Here is an 18597-nt window from a genome sequence, read left to right on the forward strand (position 1 = left end):
GTTTGTGCGTTTTTTGAGGGTCTGGTCTTCTTTGAGGCGTTCTTGTACGATCTATAAAGTGACGTCAACGGGTTTTTTGTGAATAGTGTTTGCATTTGCATTCATTCCTAGGATGGCTTTGCTGGTTCCGATGTAGTCAACCTTAGCTACCACAATGTCATGCGCAGGGACCCCACAAACCTGAAATCTGTCAACATATAGCCTACAAAGGAAATGTTCACTACCCCAGGTTGCTTACACTTAAGGATTTCATCACAAATATTCCCACTGAACAAAGTAACCCATGAACCAGTATGCACTAAGCACTTGATTTGTACATCATCTACTTTAACATCTAACAAGAGGGAATCTCCTGTCATTTTAACACTGGGCCTGAAGTTGGTGACAGAGCAAATAAAACATAAGGACACCTAGCTTCAATGAAAAGCTCATTGTACTACTACCACCCAGTGGACATTATTAAACTCACAGTGTTTGAAGTGAAGTGTGCAGAATTGGGACTTTTGTGCTTTTGGTAATTTTGAATGGGTCTGAGTTCTCTTAATACACCCATAGCTCACAGTCTGATTAGGGCCACACAAAGGGCTGTGTTACACTGCACAGTGAAAACAAATGTTTTGCTGATCCTAGATGCAATCTATTAACTGTAATGTAATAAACTCTAATGAAATGTATATTTGGCCCTGCCCCAATGTCTGCCACTGCCCAAATGGGTGGTGCGAATGATTAAACGCTGATGCAACTTGGGAAAGGGGATGACATAGCATTGCCTTTAAATTAGGTGATGATGCTGAGAAAACAGGTAAACACAGGAGAACAGTCATGATGGCATTTTCAAATATAGATGTGATCTTGTGCATGGTCTTGGTCTTGCAAATGTTTTCTTCCTGCTTTTGTTCAAATGTGTCTTCCTCTATTTCCTCCACCTGTCAGGTACAGAAACAGTTTCTTGTTAATGGGATCCACAAAACTGGAGATGTGGTTCTAGGTGGACTGTTTGAAGTCCACTTCTTCTCTGTTTTACCTGAGCTTTCTTTCACATCAGAGCCACAGGAGCCTATCTGCCATGGGTGAGTAGTGTACTTCAGAGATACAGCAGAAAGAAAAGAGCAGCAGGGGTGTCGCCAGGAATTTTGGCCCCATGGAGAAAAAAAAAAAAAAAAAAAAAAAATATATATATATATATATATATATATATATATATATATATATATATATATATAAATATATATATATATATATATATATATATATATATATATATATATATATATATTTACATATATTTTACATTTACATATAAAATATTTTACCATTATAATTATGGTTATTCATCTGGTTTATTTAAGAGCATCATGGCCTGCTTCATCACTGTTATCATATGGTGTATTTTTTTTTTTTTTAAGCAAAATTCAGTGAATTTTGGCCCCATGGAGAAAAAAAAAAAAAATATATATATATATATATTTTTTTTTTTTTTTAATTTATATATATATATATATATATATATATATATATATTTTTTTTTTTTTTTTTTTTTTTTTTTTTTACATTTACATATAAAACATTTTACCATTATAATTATGGTTATTCATCTGGTTTATTTAAGAGCATCATGGCCTGCTTCATCACTGTTATCATATGGTGTATTTTTTTTTTTTTTTTTAAGCAAAATTCAGTGACATTTTTGTGTCAGTTTCAATGTTTTAGGATTCAGGCAGTTCCAGACCATGGCCTTCACTATTGATGAGATCAACAAGAACTCAAACCTGCTACCTAATGTGACTCTGGGATACAGTATGTATGATAATTGTCTCACAGTTGGAGTTGGATTTCGTGCTGCACTGTCAATGTCAAGTGGTCAAGACAATCAATTCCTATTGGACAATAACTGTATAGGTCCCCCTCCAGTGCTGGGGATTGTGGGTGATTCTTCCTCTACACATTGTATTGCCATCTCTGCTGTCTTAGGTTTATACAGAGTACCAATGGTAAGTTTTCCCCCTTTTACCATCAGAAAATGTTTGTTAATATGCTTGATTTTCACTGCATTTAACATTTGAATATATTGCTGTATAAATAATTCATGGCTTAAAAATTTGAAAAAAATTTAATTGGTTATACAGTAAAATGGTCAGTAATTTTATCATATTTTGGGATGCACATTGTCTGTGTCTCATATAGGTGAGTTACTTTGCCACATGTTCCTGCCTGAGTGACCGGCAACAGTTTCCATCCTTCTTTAGAACAATCCCAAGTGATGCCTTCCAGGTGAATCAAAAAAAGATCTTCAAAAAAAAGTTGACATCAACTCAAAAAGAAACACAAAAAACTGCTCTGATTTGCTTTTTGCCTATCACAAGTCAATGTGTCATTAATGCAGCATGCAAAGTCTAATAGTCACAGACAATAGCCCCAGATGACACAGTTGATGGGCAATGATTAAAAAGTGTCTATACTGATCCTGTATAGGAGATTTTGCCCTGGCAAAATTCCTCAGGCAAGATTAATATTTCCACTCTTATCTGACAAGGTTCGTGCAATGCTCCAGATTCTGAAGCGGTTCGGCTGGACTTGGGTGGGCCTGCTGGTCAGTGATAACGACTATGGGCTCCATGCTGCCCGATCCCTCCAGTCTGACCTGGCTCAGTCTGGTGGAGGTTGTCTGGCCTATTTAGAGGTTTTGCCCTGGAGTAATGACCCAGCTGAACTTAGGAGGATTGTCAATGTGATGAAGAAATCCACAGCTCATGTGGTCATTGGATTTACACCTGAGAACCAAATGATTCACGTGATGCAAGAGGTGTATAAAATATTTATAAAATGAAATTTTTAAATCTGCATATATGACTAACACAAGATGCTGCACTGCATAATCAGTTATGGTACCACATTATTGCCACTGAAGTCTGGATTTATATATGTGACATATTTCAATCCCCAGGTGGTAAAGCAGAATGTGACAGGTCTGCAGTGGATAGCCAGTGAAGCCTGGACAGCAGCCACTGTTCTGCAGACACCCAACCTCATGCCATACCTGGGGGGCACTCTGGGTATTGCCATCCGTCGAGGAGAGATACCAGGACTCAGGGACTTCCTGTTAAAAATACGTCCTGACAGTGACCCTTACAACAACTATAACAATAACATAGTGAGATATAAAATCACAAGAATCACATATTGTCACCATATTGTCATTATTCTTGAAATGATTTGTCTATATTTTGCTGACAGTTTCTCATCATTACTCATGATATATCAATTTCTCCAGGTGAGGCAGTTTTGGGAGTACACATTTCAGTGTCGATTCTCACCACCTCCAGCAGGGTGGTTGGATACTGGGGGAGCTCTGTGCACTGGACAGGAAGATCTGGAGAGTGCAGTGACTGAATTTTTGGATGTGTCAGACCTCAGACCAGAGTACAATGTGTACAAGGCTGTGTATGCCCTGGCATATGCCCTTGATGACATGTTGCAGTGTGTGCCAGGCAGAGGGCCTTTCAGTGGGCACAGCTGTGCCAGTTTACAGAAACTGCAGCCATGGCAGGTGAGATATCAATTTTGCTTCCATCTGTTCGGGTATCTAAAGGGAAACATTTTACAAACTATATAGGCATGAGTTTGGTATTCTTAAAATGCATTGATAAAATCATTCCCTCACTTGCCGTGTTACAAAATCTATCCTAATGTTGTCCAGTCAGAGAAAACAGCAGCATTTGTACAAGTGTGTATCAGTTTTTATTTCAGTATGAATAAAAATATGTAGGTGTCATGAGGCATAAGTGTTTTGGTTTTATCTTGTAGTGTCAATGCATGCTTTTATGTTATTATTATGCATGATTTTATTTTAATTTGGTTTTATATGCCCTGGTTGTTGTGTTTTATCCTTGATTGATTTTAATTGCATGCTAGTTTTTGGTTTTATGAACACTTCCGGGCTTAACTGGGACATCCCCTGCATTCCAAATCACATACTTATACTTTTTACTTTTAGTACTTACTGCAGCTGCCCTTACAAAGTATGTAGTTTAGTATGAAATATGCATGCATATGCATACTATTGGGACACACTACATACATCATCCCTGAAGTCCGACCCTCTTGCTCACTACCGCCGCCGTCCGTAGCGCCACATTTGAATGTTGTTGTCAAAATGCCGATGCTGTTTCATACTGTGCTGTCATCTGTCATATTTCTGATCTTCTGTCTTCCTGTTGCTTCTGCTGTCACTGAGCGAGTTTTGTGCGATATGTGTGTTTTGTTGTCGTCTGTATGTGGGCGTGGCTTATACACACAACTCAATCAGTGCGACGTAACGTCCGCTGCGCAAAGGACTGTGGGTCAGAATGGACAGAGGAGCATGCTGAAATGCATACTGTGAAATCTGACCGGATGTAGTAGAACATCGTGGTACTCTTGGCATACTGCATCTGACATACTATGTATTGGGACATACTAAATCTTTTTTTTCCCTACTAAATAGTATGGTAGTATGGGTACTGGAACGCCGGGATGATTAGAGATTACCTGCACATTTAGTTGGTTTGATGGACAGTTGCAACAGCCAGTGAGGGAAGGGGAACAGGACTGCCCCAACCGGGGAGGAGGGCCTCACCTGAAAGGCAGCAGAGAGAAAAGGCCCCGGCGGCCGGGCCAGGATAGAGGGAAGCAAGAGCTGCGGGAGCAACCAGAGCAGCAAGAGACACGGTAGCGGCTGCGGCCAGCGGCGAATGATTGGAGCGACAAGAGCCACAGCAGGACTTGGCATGGAGGAGCGAGACACTTGCCTGGAGTCGAGGATCAGCGTAGCTGCAACCGAAGAGCTAGTTGAGGGGTTTCCTCGGACCAGAAGCGGCCAGTGGAATAGAGCGACTGGGCTGCAGTAGTGGCCACCAATGCCAGTTCACTCCGGTCTGGTTAGTAAGTTTATGACTGTGACCCAGGAAATACAGAATCTTGCTGAGGCCAATACTGCGGGCGGGAGCGTGGCATGAGGTCTGCAGAAAACCGCGTCAGAAAAAGACTTGTTTGGACGGCGCCCCATGGCTCGAGTATTTTTTCATCTAAAGGCCTGTTAAGAGTGGGTTGTGGCAAAGGACAGAATCTAACCCACTTTTTTTTATTTTTTTATTTTTTTTAAATAAGTTCGTTTCACTGTATATTCTGTATCTGTTTGGTTATTTTAAAACTCTGCCCTTCCTGATTTTAAAGAACCTGTGTTTTAGAGTCCTAAGCTCAGGAAATTCTAGCTGGCGTTGTCGAACCCTTTTTTTAGTTTATCATTTTTACAATTTTAAATTACAGTTTTATTTTTATTTTTTTTTTGTTTGTTTTTATAGTTGTTTTAGGCCTTTTGCGGGCCTCCTGGTTTTACATAGTACTTGTCATGTTGGGATTTTGCATAATTTCAATATGAGCAGTATGCAGCATGATTAGTGAGTAGCAACATTTTATTCAGAATGCTATGCAAGTAGATGTTTTGCCTTTATTCAACCATTATTCCTTTGTTTGTTTTTTCTCACTCTCGTTCCTTTTTCTAACCGAACATGTCCAGCTTTTGTATTACTTGGAAAGGATCAACTTCACCACAGCATTTGGAGATCAAGTGTCATTTGATGAGAATGGTGATGCCTTACCAATCTATGATGTGATGAACTGGCACTGGCTCCCTGATGGGAGCACAACAGTTCAAACTGTGGGTGTTGTTAAGAAGTCAGCCTCCACAGGTGAAGAGCTCACACTGGATGAAGACAGGATCTTCTGGAATTTTGAATCTAAACAGGTTACTAACAGCTACCTATTCTGTTATTATTAAACAAAACTACAAAAAACAAAACAAACAAAAAAAACTCATCATGATCATGACACATTATTGCATGTAACATGATGGTGACTATTGTTCCTCTCCCTGTAGCCGCCTCGGTCAGTGTGCAGTGAGAGCTGCCCACCAGGCACCCGCATTGCCAGAAGGAAAGGAGAACCTGTGTGCTGTTTTGACTGCATCCCTTGTTCTGATGGAAAATTCAGCAATGAAACTGGTTGGTATTTATTATGACATAGTGCAGGGTACTGTGTATGCTATACTGTATGCATCTCTTTCATCGCCTGCTGTTTTTTTCTGTCAGACTCCATGGAGTGCATCAGTTGTCCAGAGGACTTCTGGTCCAGTCCCCAGCATGACCACTGCATCCCCAAAAGAATAGAGTTCCTCTCCTACCACGAGCCCTTGGGTATCTGCTTGACAACCACCTCATTGCTCGGCACACTGATCTGCACCATTGTGCTGGGAGTTTTCATCTATCATCGCAGCACTCCCATGGTGCGTGCCAACAACTCAGAACTCAGCTTCCTGCTCTTGCTGTCACTCAAACTATGCTTTCTGTGCTCGCTGCTGTTCATTGGCCATCCCAGATTATGGACATGCCAGCTGAGGCATGCAGCATTTGGGATCAGCTTTGTGCTGTGTGTCTCATGTATCCTGGTGAAAACCATGGTGGTGTTGGCTGTATTCAAGGCCTCCAAACCTGGAGGTGGAGCCAGTCTCAAATGGTTTGGTGCTGTGCAGCAAAGAGGGACAGTTTTGGTTCTTACTTCCATTCAGGCAGCAATCTGCACAGCCTGGCTTGTCTCTTCCTCACCAGCTCCTCATAAAAACACACAATACCACAGTGACAAGATAGTCTATGAGTGTGTCATAGGGTCCACGGTTGGTTTTGCAGTCTTACTGGGCTATATTGGCTTACTGGCTATCCTCAGCCTCCTCCTAGCGTTCCTGGCAAGGAATCTTCCCGACAACTTCAATGAGGCCAAGCTCATCACGTTCAGCATGCTGATCTTCTGTGCTGTGTGGGTTGCCTTTATCCCTGCTTATATCAACTCCCCAGGAAAATATGCAGATGCTGTGGAGGTATTTGCCATCCTAGCTTCCAGTTTTGGCCTCTTGGTGGCACTGTTTGGACAAAAGTGTTATATAATCCTGCTGAGACCTGAGAGGAACACCAAGAAAGTTGTCATGGGTCGAGGCACCAGCAAATACAACGCTTAAGAGTAACAGTAACAATCCTTACATTTTCTTCCACTCAAGATCACTTATATTGCTGTATGAAAATGGAGTGAGACCTAAATACAACAGATCACAGTAATAATGTTGAGTGACATAGATATATTTTTGACTTTGAAACTGTTGAATTCTAAAATCACTATCTTGGTTTGGACAACAAGCATTGTGTACTTTATACCATACATCCAAGTCCTAATATAGCCCTTGTAACTTTAAATGCTACTATGTTTTTTGTTACTTTCCAAGATAATCAACCTTACAGTTCTCTACATGAGAAATTTGAGTCTCAGAATAACCTGTATTCTTCTTTATTTACATTGTAGGGTTAACAGGAATACAAGGAGCTTGGACCAAAACAAGTCAAACACAAGTCAAAACACCAAAGTCCAGAAACTTGAGTCTAAACAGTCCATATAGGAAAACACAAAAGTCTAAAAGCAGACACATGACACCTCACACCCTCAATCAACAACCCCTGACATCTCCACAGTCAGAGTTTCAAGGGGATGGACGACCCAAAGCAGACTGGGGGAAGAGGTGAACCAGACAACAAATTCTGAGCAAGAGTAAAATGGCTGGAGTACTGGGCAAGGCGACAGAAGTCCAGTGAAAAGCCAGACTGCAGGTGACCAGGAAGACAGCGCTGGGGCAAGGAGGCAGGACTTGAGGGGTGGACCAGCTCCGGAGAATGACAAGTAGATTTGCAGTAAAGGCGGAACCACTCTGGAGTCCTGTTACGAAGCTGAGAGGCACTGACTTTGGGACACCTGTTGGAGAAGACTCCACAGTGCCAGGAAGCAGAGCCTGCGGACAAGCAGACAGGTGAGCCAGTGAGGCCAGTAACACAGAAGACAGGAACTGTCGCAGTATAGTCCCTGTGGGCTGGGACTAGGGCCGTGGCATGGGCAGCTGGAACTGAAGCTGGGGCAGCAATGGGTGCTTTGAGGATTTGGACAGGTGCAGCCACTTGGGCTCTGCAAACTGGAACTGGAGCTGCAACATGTGCATTAGGAAGTGGGACTGGAACTAGGTTCTGGGGACAGGAACTGCTGCTCAGACAGTGGGGACTGGAGCTGTAACAGACTTGCAACAGGGACTAAAGCTTCTACTTTGGCTCTGAGAATTGGAAGCACAGCTTGGTCACTAGGAACAGGGACTGGAACAGTAACACAAGCTCAGGAAATGGGGACTAAAGCTGCTGCTCAGGGTACTCCGACTGCAGCTTGGACACTGGGAAATGGCGTCAGAGCTGTAACATGGGCTCAAGGAACTGGGACTGGAGCAAGCCCAGTTCCTTGAGCCCATGTTACAGCTGGCACACCAGCAAGCCCCTATTGCCATTGCAAAAGGGGGTTTGCTGGTGTGCCAGCTCCCCCAGGAGCATCCTCATGTCTCTAGAGGCTACAAATGCCACCACAACCAAGGCTGTGGACCTAAATAGAGGTAGATTAATATAACTAAAACGTAATGACTGTAATTAGACATTCAAATTTTACTTCTGATGAATTGAATGTTTCTGGCTTTTGGCCCTATTTCTAAGTATATATACAGTTATAAAGTACAAAAAATGAAGGATTAACATAACAACATATCAACATAACCAGATGCCATTAGATATTTACCCAATTTCCCACACAGGTTATTAGAGCTTACTCTAGTAGCCTAATGTGTGTTATAGGCTATCACTGTCATCACATGGAACATAATCAGTGATGTATAAATCTGCAGATAACATCATAACATTGAGTTAGGAAATGTTTTTTTGTTGTTTTCTTGTGCGGTGTGTAAGGTGAGAGCATCATGTTAGGCCTGTGCAGTTTTTTTCTATTCAGCCTCGTGAGTCACAGGGCAAAGGAACGTAAGTATTGACCTACCTGTAGTGCAGAGGGCCACGATTGAGCAACTTCCCTATTGAGCATAAAGCGTTTCCCCTTCTTTCGTTTATTTGTGTAGTGTGGGCTGACAGCAGTTAGAGTGGTTGGCTTGGGAACACGTCCTTGGTTTTTGGCATGAGTTGCCAGCTACTGGTCGCTTTGCCACACCAGTGCATTTTAGTTTGTAAGTGCCCCCGCTGTCAGTAGCCCTTGTAGACTAGGGTTGAGTTTAGATAGATTCGAGTGGGTAGCCCTCTGCCTACCCCTGCAGTCCTCATGTTTGGGCACAAGCTCTGCACCCCTGTGGACTAGGTGTTTGGCCCCCCTCCTGAGCCACAGGTGCGGGATCAGCCTGGCCCAGGCTACCTCTACCACCTCCAAGAGCAGCTCAAATAGGTACACAAGCTGACCAGGCAGGTCCACTCTGATGCCAGGTTCTATGACTCCTACTGCAGGGGGATGGACTTTGCTCCTGGGGTACACATGTGGGTCTACAGCCCAGAGCAGAAGAAAGGCCTTTCCCCTAAACAGATGAGTAAGTGGTCTGGGCCCTGGACAGTGCTTGGCTTCTACTGAGTGAGAGTCAAGGGCAGATGGCCAGCAGGGCCCACAGTGATGTTCATGTGTATGGGAATGGAGGAATTAGTTTTGAAATAAAATAGTGATATTGATAAAATGTCCCAGAAATGTCTATAGAATTCGGACAGAAATCCATCGGGTCCAGGTGATTTGTTGTTTGGCATTTTTAAGGACATTATTGAGTTCTTCAGCAGTGATGGCTCCATCTAAAATATTTGCTTGTTCTTTAGGAAGTGTATGTAATTCCAGGTTATTGAGAAAGGTATCTATTTATGACTGGCTGGGCTTGTGATCTGAAGAGTATGGGTTGCTATAAAATTTATGAAAGACATCATTCATTTCCTGTGAAGTTTGGGTAATACTACCTGTAGAATCGGACAGGATAGGTGCTTTCTCTTTTTTGTAGTAAAAATTCCAGATATTTCCTTGATTTGTTGCTGTATTGAAATTTTTCATTTTTGAGTTGTTGGATAAAGAACTACTCAAATTTTATTTGATCAGTGGGATTATTGATATGTTGTTTTATTAGAAGTTTATAATTTCTTGCTCTAATGGATTGTGTGTGTGTGTGTGTGTGTGTGTGTGTGTGTGTGTTTGTGTGACGAATATTATATGATGTTACCTCTCATTACTGCATCATCTGTTTACCATAACAGTGATGGTGAGATGTCTGGAGAGTCGTGCTGACTTAGTTCAGATCATTGAGCCGAAATTGGGGTCTTGTAAAAGTTATGTGTTAAAGTGCCATCTTGTAGTAAGTTTGAAGCTTGAATGGTTATTGAAAGTGAGACTGGAGCATCATGAATGATTGAGTGGATTGTGTTTTCATGGATGTGTTGGGTGAGTGACTTACTGAGAAGAAAATAGTCAATTCTGGAGTAAGACTGATGGAGGGAGGGGAAATATGAATATTCTGCATTGGTGAGGCCAACATTAAAAAGGCCAACCTCCACCACCCCTGAACTGACTTCTACATGTGAGAGATACTTATACACACATTCCCAGGGTCAGACAGCGGTTAGCCTCTGGAGCCTCCTGAGGTCAGCAGCATAATAGGTGCAGAGTTTCTTTCTCTGAAAGGGATCCAGCCTCTTCCCACTGTAACCTGGATCCTAGCAACCTCTAAACCCATTCTTTCCCCTAAGGGTTCCACCAGTCCATAGCACTGTTTGTTTCATGTCAGCATTTTAGCCTATACTAGAGCCTCACTCTATGCAGGGATGGTCACTGTGGAGAACTGAATGATCTGGCTGTGGTCAGCCATTCATCTTGAATGGACACTGTATGGATACATACTACAAAAATTCACTTCCACTCTTCACTGAAGTGTGGTGATCCGGAGAGGGGCAATTTCAAATTCTTACATCAAACAATTTGCATTCATTCCTAGGATGCTTTTGCTGGTTCCGATGCAGTCAACCTTAGCTACCACAATGTCATGCGCAGTGACCCAGACTCCACAAACGTTAAGTCTGTAAACATGTAGCCTACATAGGAAATGTTCACTACCCTGGGTTGCTTACACTTAAGAATTTCATTACAAATACTCCCACTGAACAAAGTAACCAATGAACCAGTATGCCCTAAGCACTTGATTTGTACATCATCTACTTTAACATCTAACAAGAGGGAATCTCCAGTCATTTTAACACTGAGCCTGAAGTTGTTGACAGAGCAAATAAAACATAAGGACACATAATTTCAATGAATAGGTTATTGTACTACTACCACCCAGTGGACATTATTAAACTCACAGAGTGTTTGAAGTGAAGTGTGCAGAATTGGGACTTTTGTGCTTTTGGTAATTTTGAATGGGTCTGAGTTCTCTTAATATATCCATAGCTCACAGTCTGATTAGGGCCACACGAAGGGCTGTGGGTAACACTGCACAGAGAAAACAAATGTTTTGCTGATCCTACATGCAATCTATTAACTGTAATGTAATAAACTCTAATGAAATGTATATTTGGCCCTGCCCATATGTCTGCCACTGCCCAAATGGGTGGTGCGAATGATTGAACACTGACGCAAGTTGGTAAAGGGGATGACATAGCTCTGCCTTTAAATTAAGTGATGAGGCTGAGAAAACAGGTAAATACAGGAGAACAGTCATGATGGCATTTTCAGATATAGATGTGATCTTGTGCATGGTCTTGGTCTTGCAAATGTTTTCTTCCTGCTTTTGTTCAAATGTGTCTTCCTCTGTTTCCTCCAACTGTCAGTCACAGAAACAGTTTCTTGTTAATGGGATCCACAAAACTGGAGATGTGGTTCTTGGTGGACTGTTTGAAGTCCACTTCTTCTCTGTTTTACCTGAACTTTCTTTCACATCAGAACCACAGCAGCCTATCTGCCATGGGTGAGTAGTGGACTTCAGAGATATAGCAGAAAGAAAAGAGTGGTATAGATCACGCAGAAGTCTTTTAATCAACTAAATATGCTTGGTATCTTGTTGACATTTACATTAACTATATTTTACCATTAATATTATTGCTATTCATCTGGTTTATTTAAGAGCATCATGGCCTGCCTCATCACTGTTATCATATGGTGTTTTTTTTTGTTTGTTTGTTTTGTTTTTTTGTTTTTCTTTTAGCAAAATACAGAAATACAGTGACATTTTTGTGTTAGTTTTAATGTTTTAGGATTCAGGCAGTTCCAGACCATGGCCTTTGCAATTGATGAGATCAACAGGAACTCAAACCTGCTACCTAATGTGACTCTGGGATACAGTATCTTTGATAACTGTCTCACAGTTGGAATTGGATTTCGTGCTGCATTGTCAATGGCGAGCGGTCAAGGGGATCAATTCCTATTGGACAATAACTGTATAGGGCCCCCTCCAGTGCTGGGGATTGTGGGTGATTCTTCCTCTACACATTGTATTGCCATCTCTGCCGTCTTAGGTTTGTACAGAGTACCAATGGTAAGTTTTCTCCCTTTCACTATCAGAAAGTGTTTCTTGATAAGCTTGATTTTCATAACATTTAACATTTGAATATATAGCTGTATATATAATTCATGGCTTAAAAACATTGCAATAGCTTATACAGTAAAATGGTCAGTAATTTTATCATATTTTGGGATGCACATTGTTTGTGTCACATACAGGTGAGTTACTATGCCACATGTTCCTGTCTGAGTGACCGGCAACGGTTTCCATCCTTCTTTAGAACAATCCCAAGTGATGCCTTCCAGGTGAACCGAAAAAAGATCCTGAAAAAGAAGTTGACATCAACTCAAAAAGAAACACAAAAAATCAGATTTGCTTTTTGCCTATCACAAGCTACATGTTTTGTGTCATTAATGCAGCATGCATAGTCTCATCGTTACAGACAATAGCCTCAGACGACACAGTTCATAGGCAATGATTAAAAAGTGTCTATACTGAGCCTGTATAGGAGATTTTGCCCTGAAAGAATTTTCTTTCAGGGCAAAATTCTTCAGTCAGGATTAATCTTTCCATTCTTATCTGACAAGGTTCGTGCAATGCTCCAGATTCTGAAACGGTTCTGCTGGACTTGGGTGGGCCTGCTGATCAGTGATAACGACTATGGGCTCCATGCTGCCCGATCCTTCCAGTCTGACCTGGCTCAGTCTGGTGGTGGTTGTCTGGCCTATTTAGAGGTTTTGCCCTGGAGTAATGACCCAGCTGAACTTAGGAGGATTGTGAATGTGATGAAGAAATCCACAACTCGTGTGGTCATTGGATTTATACCTGAGAACCAAATGATTCATGTGATAGAAGAGGTTAGGATTAAATTACATTGCAATTTAGGTCTCTTTCTTCATAACAAATGAGTAAATAACTGAATCATTCACACCTCTCATTGCCTTAAGATGCTGTTATAGGAGTGAGATAACAGGAAATTATGATTTTCTTGATTACATTAATGGATGAGCCTACATTAAAATTACATTAATGCATGAGCTTGCTCTCAACAATGTGTATAAAATCTGTTTATATGACTAACACATGATGCTGCACTGCATAATCAGTAATGGTACTACATTAGTGCCACTGAAGTCTGGATTTATATATGCAACATATTTAAACCCCCAGGTGGTAAAGCAGAATGTGACAGGTCTGCAGTGGATAGCCAGTGAAGCCTGGACAGCAGCTACTGGGCTGCAGACACCCGACCTCATGCCATACCTGGGGGGCACTCTGGGTATTGCTATCCGTCGAGGAGAGATACCAGGACTCAGGGACTTCCTGTTAAGAATACGTCCTGACAGTGACCCTTACAACAACTATAACAATAACATAGTGAGATATTAAATCACATAAAATGCATGTTGTCTTTTTTCTTGAATTGATCTGTCTATGTTTTGCTCACGGTTTCTCATCATTACTCTTGATATATTAATTTCTCCAGGTGAGGCAGTTTTGGGAGTACACATTTCAGTGTCGATTCTCATCACCTCCAACAGGGTGGTTGGATACTGGGGGAGCACTGTGCACTGGACAGGAAGATCTGGAGAATGTGGCGACCACCTTTTTGGATATGTCAGACCTCAGGCCAGAGTATAATGTGTACAAGGCTGTGTATGCCCTGGCATATGCCCTTGATGACATGTTGCAGTGTGTGCCAGGCAGAGGGCCTTTCAGAGGGCACAGCTGTGCCAGTTTACAGAAACTGCAGCCATGGCAGGTGAGATATCAATTTATCCTCGATCTGTTCACACATCTAATGGGAAACATTATACAAAATATATAGGCATGAGTTTAGTATTCTTAAAATACATAGTTGTAGTATAAAATTATTCCCCCACTTGCTGTGTTACAATAATTTATCCTAATGTTGTCCAGTCAGAGAAAGCAGCAGCATTTGTACAAGTGTGTATCAGTTTTTATTTCAGTATGGATAAAAATATGTAGGACTTGTCATGTTGGGATTTTGAATAATTTCAACATGAGCAGTATGTTGCATGATTAGTGAATAGTAATATTCAGAATGCTATGCAAGTAGATTTTTTTTTTGCCTTTTTTCAACCTTTATTCCTTTGTTTGTTTGTTTGTTTGTTTTTCTCTTTCTCTTTCCTTTTCCTTTCCAACATGTCCAGCTGTTGTATTACTTGAACAGGATCAACTTCACCACAGCATTTGGTGATCAAGTGTCATTTGATGAGAATGGTGATGCCTTACCAATCTATGATGTGATGAACTGGCGCTGGCTCCCTGATGGGAGCACAACAGTTCAGACTGTGGGTGTTGTTAAGAAGTCAGCCTCCACAGGTGAAGAGCTCACACTGGATGAAGACAGGATCTTCTGGAATTTTGATTCCAAACAGGTCATTTCTGCTCATTCAGTCAAAAAAAAAAAAAAAAAAAAAAAAAAAAAAAAAACTCATCATGATCATGAGACATTATTGCATGTAGAATGATGGTGACGATTGTTCCTCTCCCTGTAGCCGCCTCAGTCAGTGTGCAGTGAGAGCTGCCCACCAGGCGCCCGCATTGCCAGAAGGAAAGGAGAACCTGTGTGCTGTTTTGACTGCATCCCTTGTTCTGAGGGAAAGTTCAGCAATAAGACTGGTTGGTATTTACTATGACACAGTGCAGCATACTGTGTGCACTGTACTGTATGCATCTCTTCTCATCACCTGCTGTTTTTTTCTGTCAGACTCCATGGAGTGCATCAGTTGTCCAGAGGACTTCTGGTCCAGCCACAAGCGTGACCACTGCATCCCCAAAACAATAGAGTTCCTCTCCTACCATGAGCCCTTGGGTATCTGCTTGACAACCGCCTCATTGCTCGGCACACTGATCTGCACCATTGTGCTGGGAGTCTTCATCTATCATCGCAGCACTCCCATGGTGCGTGCCAACAACTCAGAACTCAGCTTCCTGCTCTTGCTGTCACTCAAACTATGCTTCTTGTGCTCGCTGCTGTTCATTGGCCATCCCAGATTATGGACATGCCAGCTGAGGCATGCAGCATTTGGGATCAGCTTTGTGCTGTGTGTCTCATGTATCCTGGTGAAAACCATGGTGGTGTTGGCTGTATTCAAGGCCTCCAAACCTGGAGGTGGAGCCAGTCTCAAATGGTTTGGTGCTGTGCAGCAAAGAGGGACAGTTTTGGTTCTTACTTCCATTCAGGCAGCAATCTGCACAGCCTGGCTTGTCTCTTCCTCACCAGCTCCTCATAAAAACACACAATACCACAGTGACAAGATAGTCTATGAGTGTGTCATAGGGTCCACAGTTGGTTTTGCAGTCTTACTGGGCTATATTGGCTTTCTGGCTATCCTCAGCCTCCTCCTAGCATTTCTGGCAAGGAATCTTCCCGACAACTTCAATGAGGCCAAGCTCATCACGTTCAGCATGCTGATCTTCTGTGCTGTGTGGGTTGCCTTTATCCCTGCTTATATCAACTCCCCAGGAAAATATGCAGATGCTGTGGAGGTATTTGCTATCCTGGCTTCCAGTTTTGGCCTCTTGGTGGCACTGTTTGGACAAAAGTGTTATATAATCCTGCTGAGACCTGAGAGGAACACCAAGAAAGCTGTCATGGGTCGAGGCAGCACCAGCAAATACAACACTTAAGAATAACAGTAACAATTACATTTTCTCACACTCATCTCACTCATCACTCATATTACTGTATAAAAATAGAGTAAAACCTAAATACAACAGATCACAGTAATAATGTTGAGTAACATACATATGAATTTTCATATATTTTTGACTTTGAAACTGTTGAACACTAGAATCATTACTGTGATTTTGATGACAAACCCTGTGTACTTTATATCATACATCCAAGTCCTAACATAGCCCTTGTAACTTTAAATGCTACTACTTTTTCTTATTTTCCATGAAAATCAACCTTACAGTTCTCCACATTAAAAATTTGACTCTCAGAATAGCCTTTATACTCCTTTATTTACATTGCAGGGTTAACAGGAATACAAGGAGCTTGGACCAAACAAGTCAAACACAAGTCAAAACACCAAAGTCCAGAAACTTGAGTCTAAACAGGCCATATAGGAAAACACAAAAGTCTAAAAGCAGACACATGACACCTCACGCTCTTTATCGACAACCCCTGACATCTCCACAGTCAGAGTTTCAAGGGGATGGACGACCCAAAGCAGACTGGGGGAAGAGGTGAACCAGACAACAAATTCTGAGCAAGAGTAAAATGGCTGGAGTACTGGGCAAGGTGACAGAAGTCCAGTGAAAAGCCAGACTGCAGGTGACCAGGAAGACAGTGCTGGGGCAAGGAGGCAGGACTTGAGGAGTGGACCAGCTCCGGAGAATGACAAGTAGATTTGCAGTAAAGGCGGAACCACTCTGGAGTCCTGTTATGAAGCTGAGAGGCACTGACTTTGGGACACTTGGTGGAGAAGACTCCACAGTGCCAGGAAGCAGAGCCAGCGGACAAGCAGACAGGTGAGCCAGTGGGGCCAGTGACACAAAAGACAGGGATTGTCGCAGTATTCTCCCTGTGAGACTGGGGCCGTGACATGGGCAGCTGGAATTGAAGCTGGGGCAGCAATGGGTGCTTTGAGAATTTTACTTCCGATGAATTGTATGTTTTTGGCTTTTGGCCCTATTTGTAAGTATATATACAGTTATAAAGGACAAAAATTGAATGATCGGATTTTAAGACATTTCATTTGGCCACATGTTAAAAAAAGACGTCACAGCTTACAACATGTTACACATGTCAGATAACAGGTAAACCAAATCAAAGAATAAAAGCAGCACCTTTGTATCCCATATGTATTTCGGCAGTTGGCAAACCATTTTACCATCTAATTATTGTTTGTGTGGGACCTCTCCTCTGTTGAAGGTCTGGTGCTGTCATGGTTTTGTGTTTTGTTTGGTTCTGTTTCATGTGTGTTTCTGTCATGGTTTTGTTTCTTGTGTTTTGTTTGATTCTGTTTCATGTGTTTCATCTGCCTCGTTCTTTTTAGTGATTTCACCTGTGTCTTGTTTGCTCCTCCCTGTGCCACACCTGTCCAGTGTCTGTTAATCATCCCTGATTGTTCTGATCCCTCCCAGTGTTTCCCCCAGCCTATCCTCTGTGTTCTCCTGTCTTGTGCTCCAGCCCCTTCCCCAGGTGTGTCTTGTTTGATGATTAGTTCTTGTCTATTTAAGTCCTGTTTGAGTTTTGTTCTTGGTCGGTTCATTGTTCTGTGTTGTTCTGTGCCTGCCTTAGTTTCTTTATTAAATTTTGTTTTTCATTGAGCATTTTTCTGCCTGTGGCTCCTGCTTTTGCGTCCTCCACCTTCCAGCCCACGTGACAGAATGAACCGACCACTGCAGGACCCAGCGGAGCAATATTCTTTCTTGGAGCAAACTGGCCGCACTGAGAGCCTTGCAGAGCCAGTGGCCCATGCCCTGACTGGACAAGGCACTTTTCTGGACTTCCATAAGCAGAAACTCAGAGAACTCAAAGACTGCAACCGGACGCTGGTGGCTACGATCACTCAGATCTCACAGCAGGTCGCGGAGATCACCTCCTCTGTCAGGACGATGGTTGCATCCCGGGCTCCGGCTGCTCCTGCAAGTGCACTTCTCGGGTGTATCGGCAATTTGCAGGCTAGCCACAACCCCGACACCAGCCCCAGCTTCCTGGCAGTCCCAGCTACCAGCCCCATCAGCCCGGCAGTCCCAGCTACCAGCCCCAGCAGCCTGGCAAGTCCTGCCACCAGTCCCAGCAGTCTGGTGAGCCCAGCCACCACTCTCAGCAGCCCAGTAAGTCCAGCCACCAGTCTCAGCAGTCCAGTAAGTCCAGCCACCAGCCTCAGCAGCCTAGCAAGCCCAGCTACCAACTCCAGCAGTCTAGCAAGCCCAGTTCCCCGTGTTCGACTGGCTGACCCGGTCCCAGTCCCTGTCCCAGTTCCCCGTGTTCGACTGGCTGACCCGGTCCCGGTCCCAGTCCCTGTCCCAGTTCCCCAAGTTCGACTGGCTGACCCGGTCCCAGTCCCTGTCCCAGTTCCCAGAGTCCAACTGGCTGCTCCTGTCCCAATTCCCCGAGCCGGACCGGCTGCCCCGGCACCAGTCCCTGTTCCCGTACCAGTTCCCCGTGCCCAACTGGCTGTCCCGGTCCCTGCCCCAGTTCCCAGAGT

General features: G+C 42.9%; 1 protein-coding gene across 1 annotated transcript; it reads left to right on the forward strand.

The window, feature by feature from the left end:
- The first annotated feature begins 1715 nt into the window (after nt 1-1715).
- Nucleotides 1716-16063, forward strand: LOC115369730 (uncharacterized). The gene is made up of 20 exons (XM_030066396.1): nt 1716-1991; nt 2185-2271; nt 2534-2803; nt 2945-3151; nt 3272-3547; nt 5555-5782; nt 5915-6038; nt 6126-7039; nt 7551-7597; nt 9274-9330; nt 9390-9469; nt 11641-11872; nt 12145-12439; nt 12625-12711; nt 12994-13263; nt 13577-13783; nt 13893-14168; nt 14581-14808; nt 14929-15052; nt 15141-16063. Exons 1-20 carry the CDS (start codon nt 1731-1733, stop codon nt 16061-16063), a joined length of 5193 nt encoding a protein of 1730 aa, XP_029922256.1. The 5' UTR covers nt 1716-1730.
- Nucleotides 16064-18597: the final 2534 nt, after the last annotated feature.

The sequence above is a fragment of the Myripristis murdjan genome, chromosome 13 (assembly GCF_902150065.1).
Source record: "Myripristis murdjan chromosome 13, fMyrMur1.1, whole genome shotgun sequence".
NCBI lineage: Eukaryota > Metazoa > Chordata > Actinopteri > Holocentriformes > Holocentridae > Myripristis > Myripristis murdjan.

Coding starts and splice junctions, on each gene's coding strand:
- LOC115369730 (XM_030066396.1), top strand. CDS start 1,731: ATGGCCTTCACTATTGATGAGATCAACAAGAACTCAAACCTGCTACCT. Junction 14,169..14,580: donor AGAAACTGCAGCCATGGCAG/GTGAGATATCAA, acceptor CAACATGTCCAG/CTGTTGTATTACTTGAACAG. Junction 15,053..15,140: donor AAAGTTCAGCAATAAGACTG/GTTGGTATTTAC, acceptor TTTTTCTGTCAG/ACTCCATGGAGTGCATCAGT.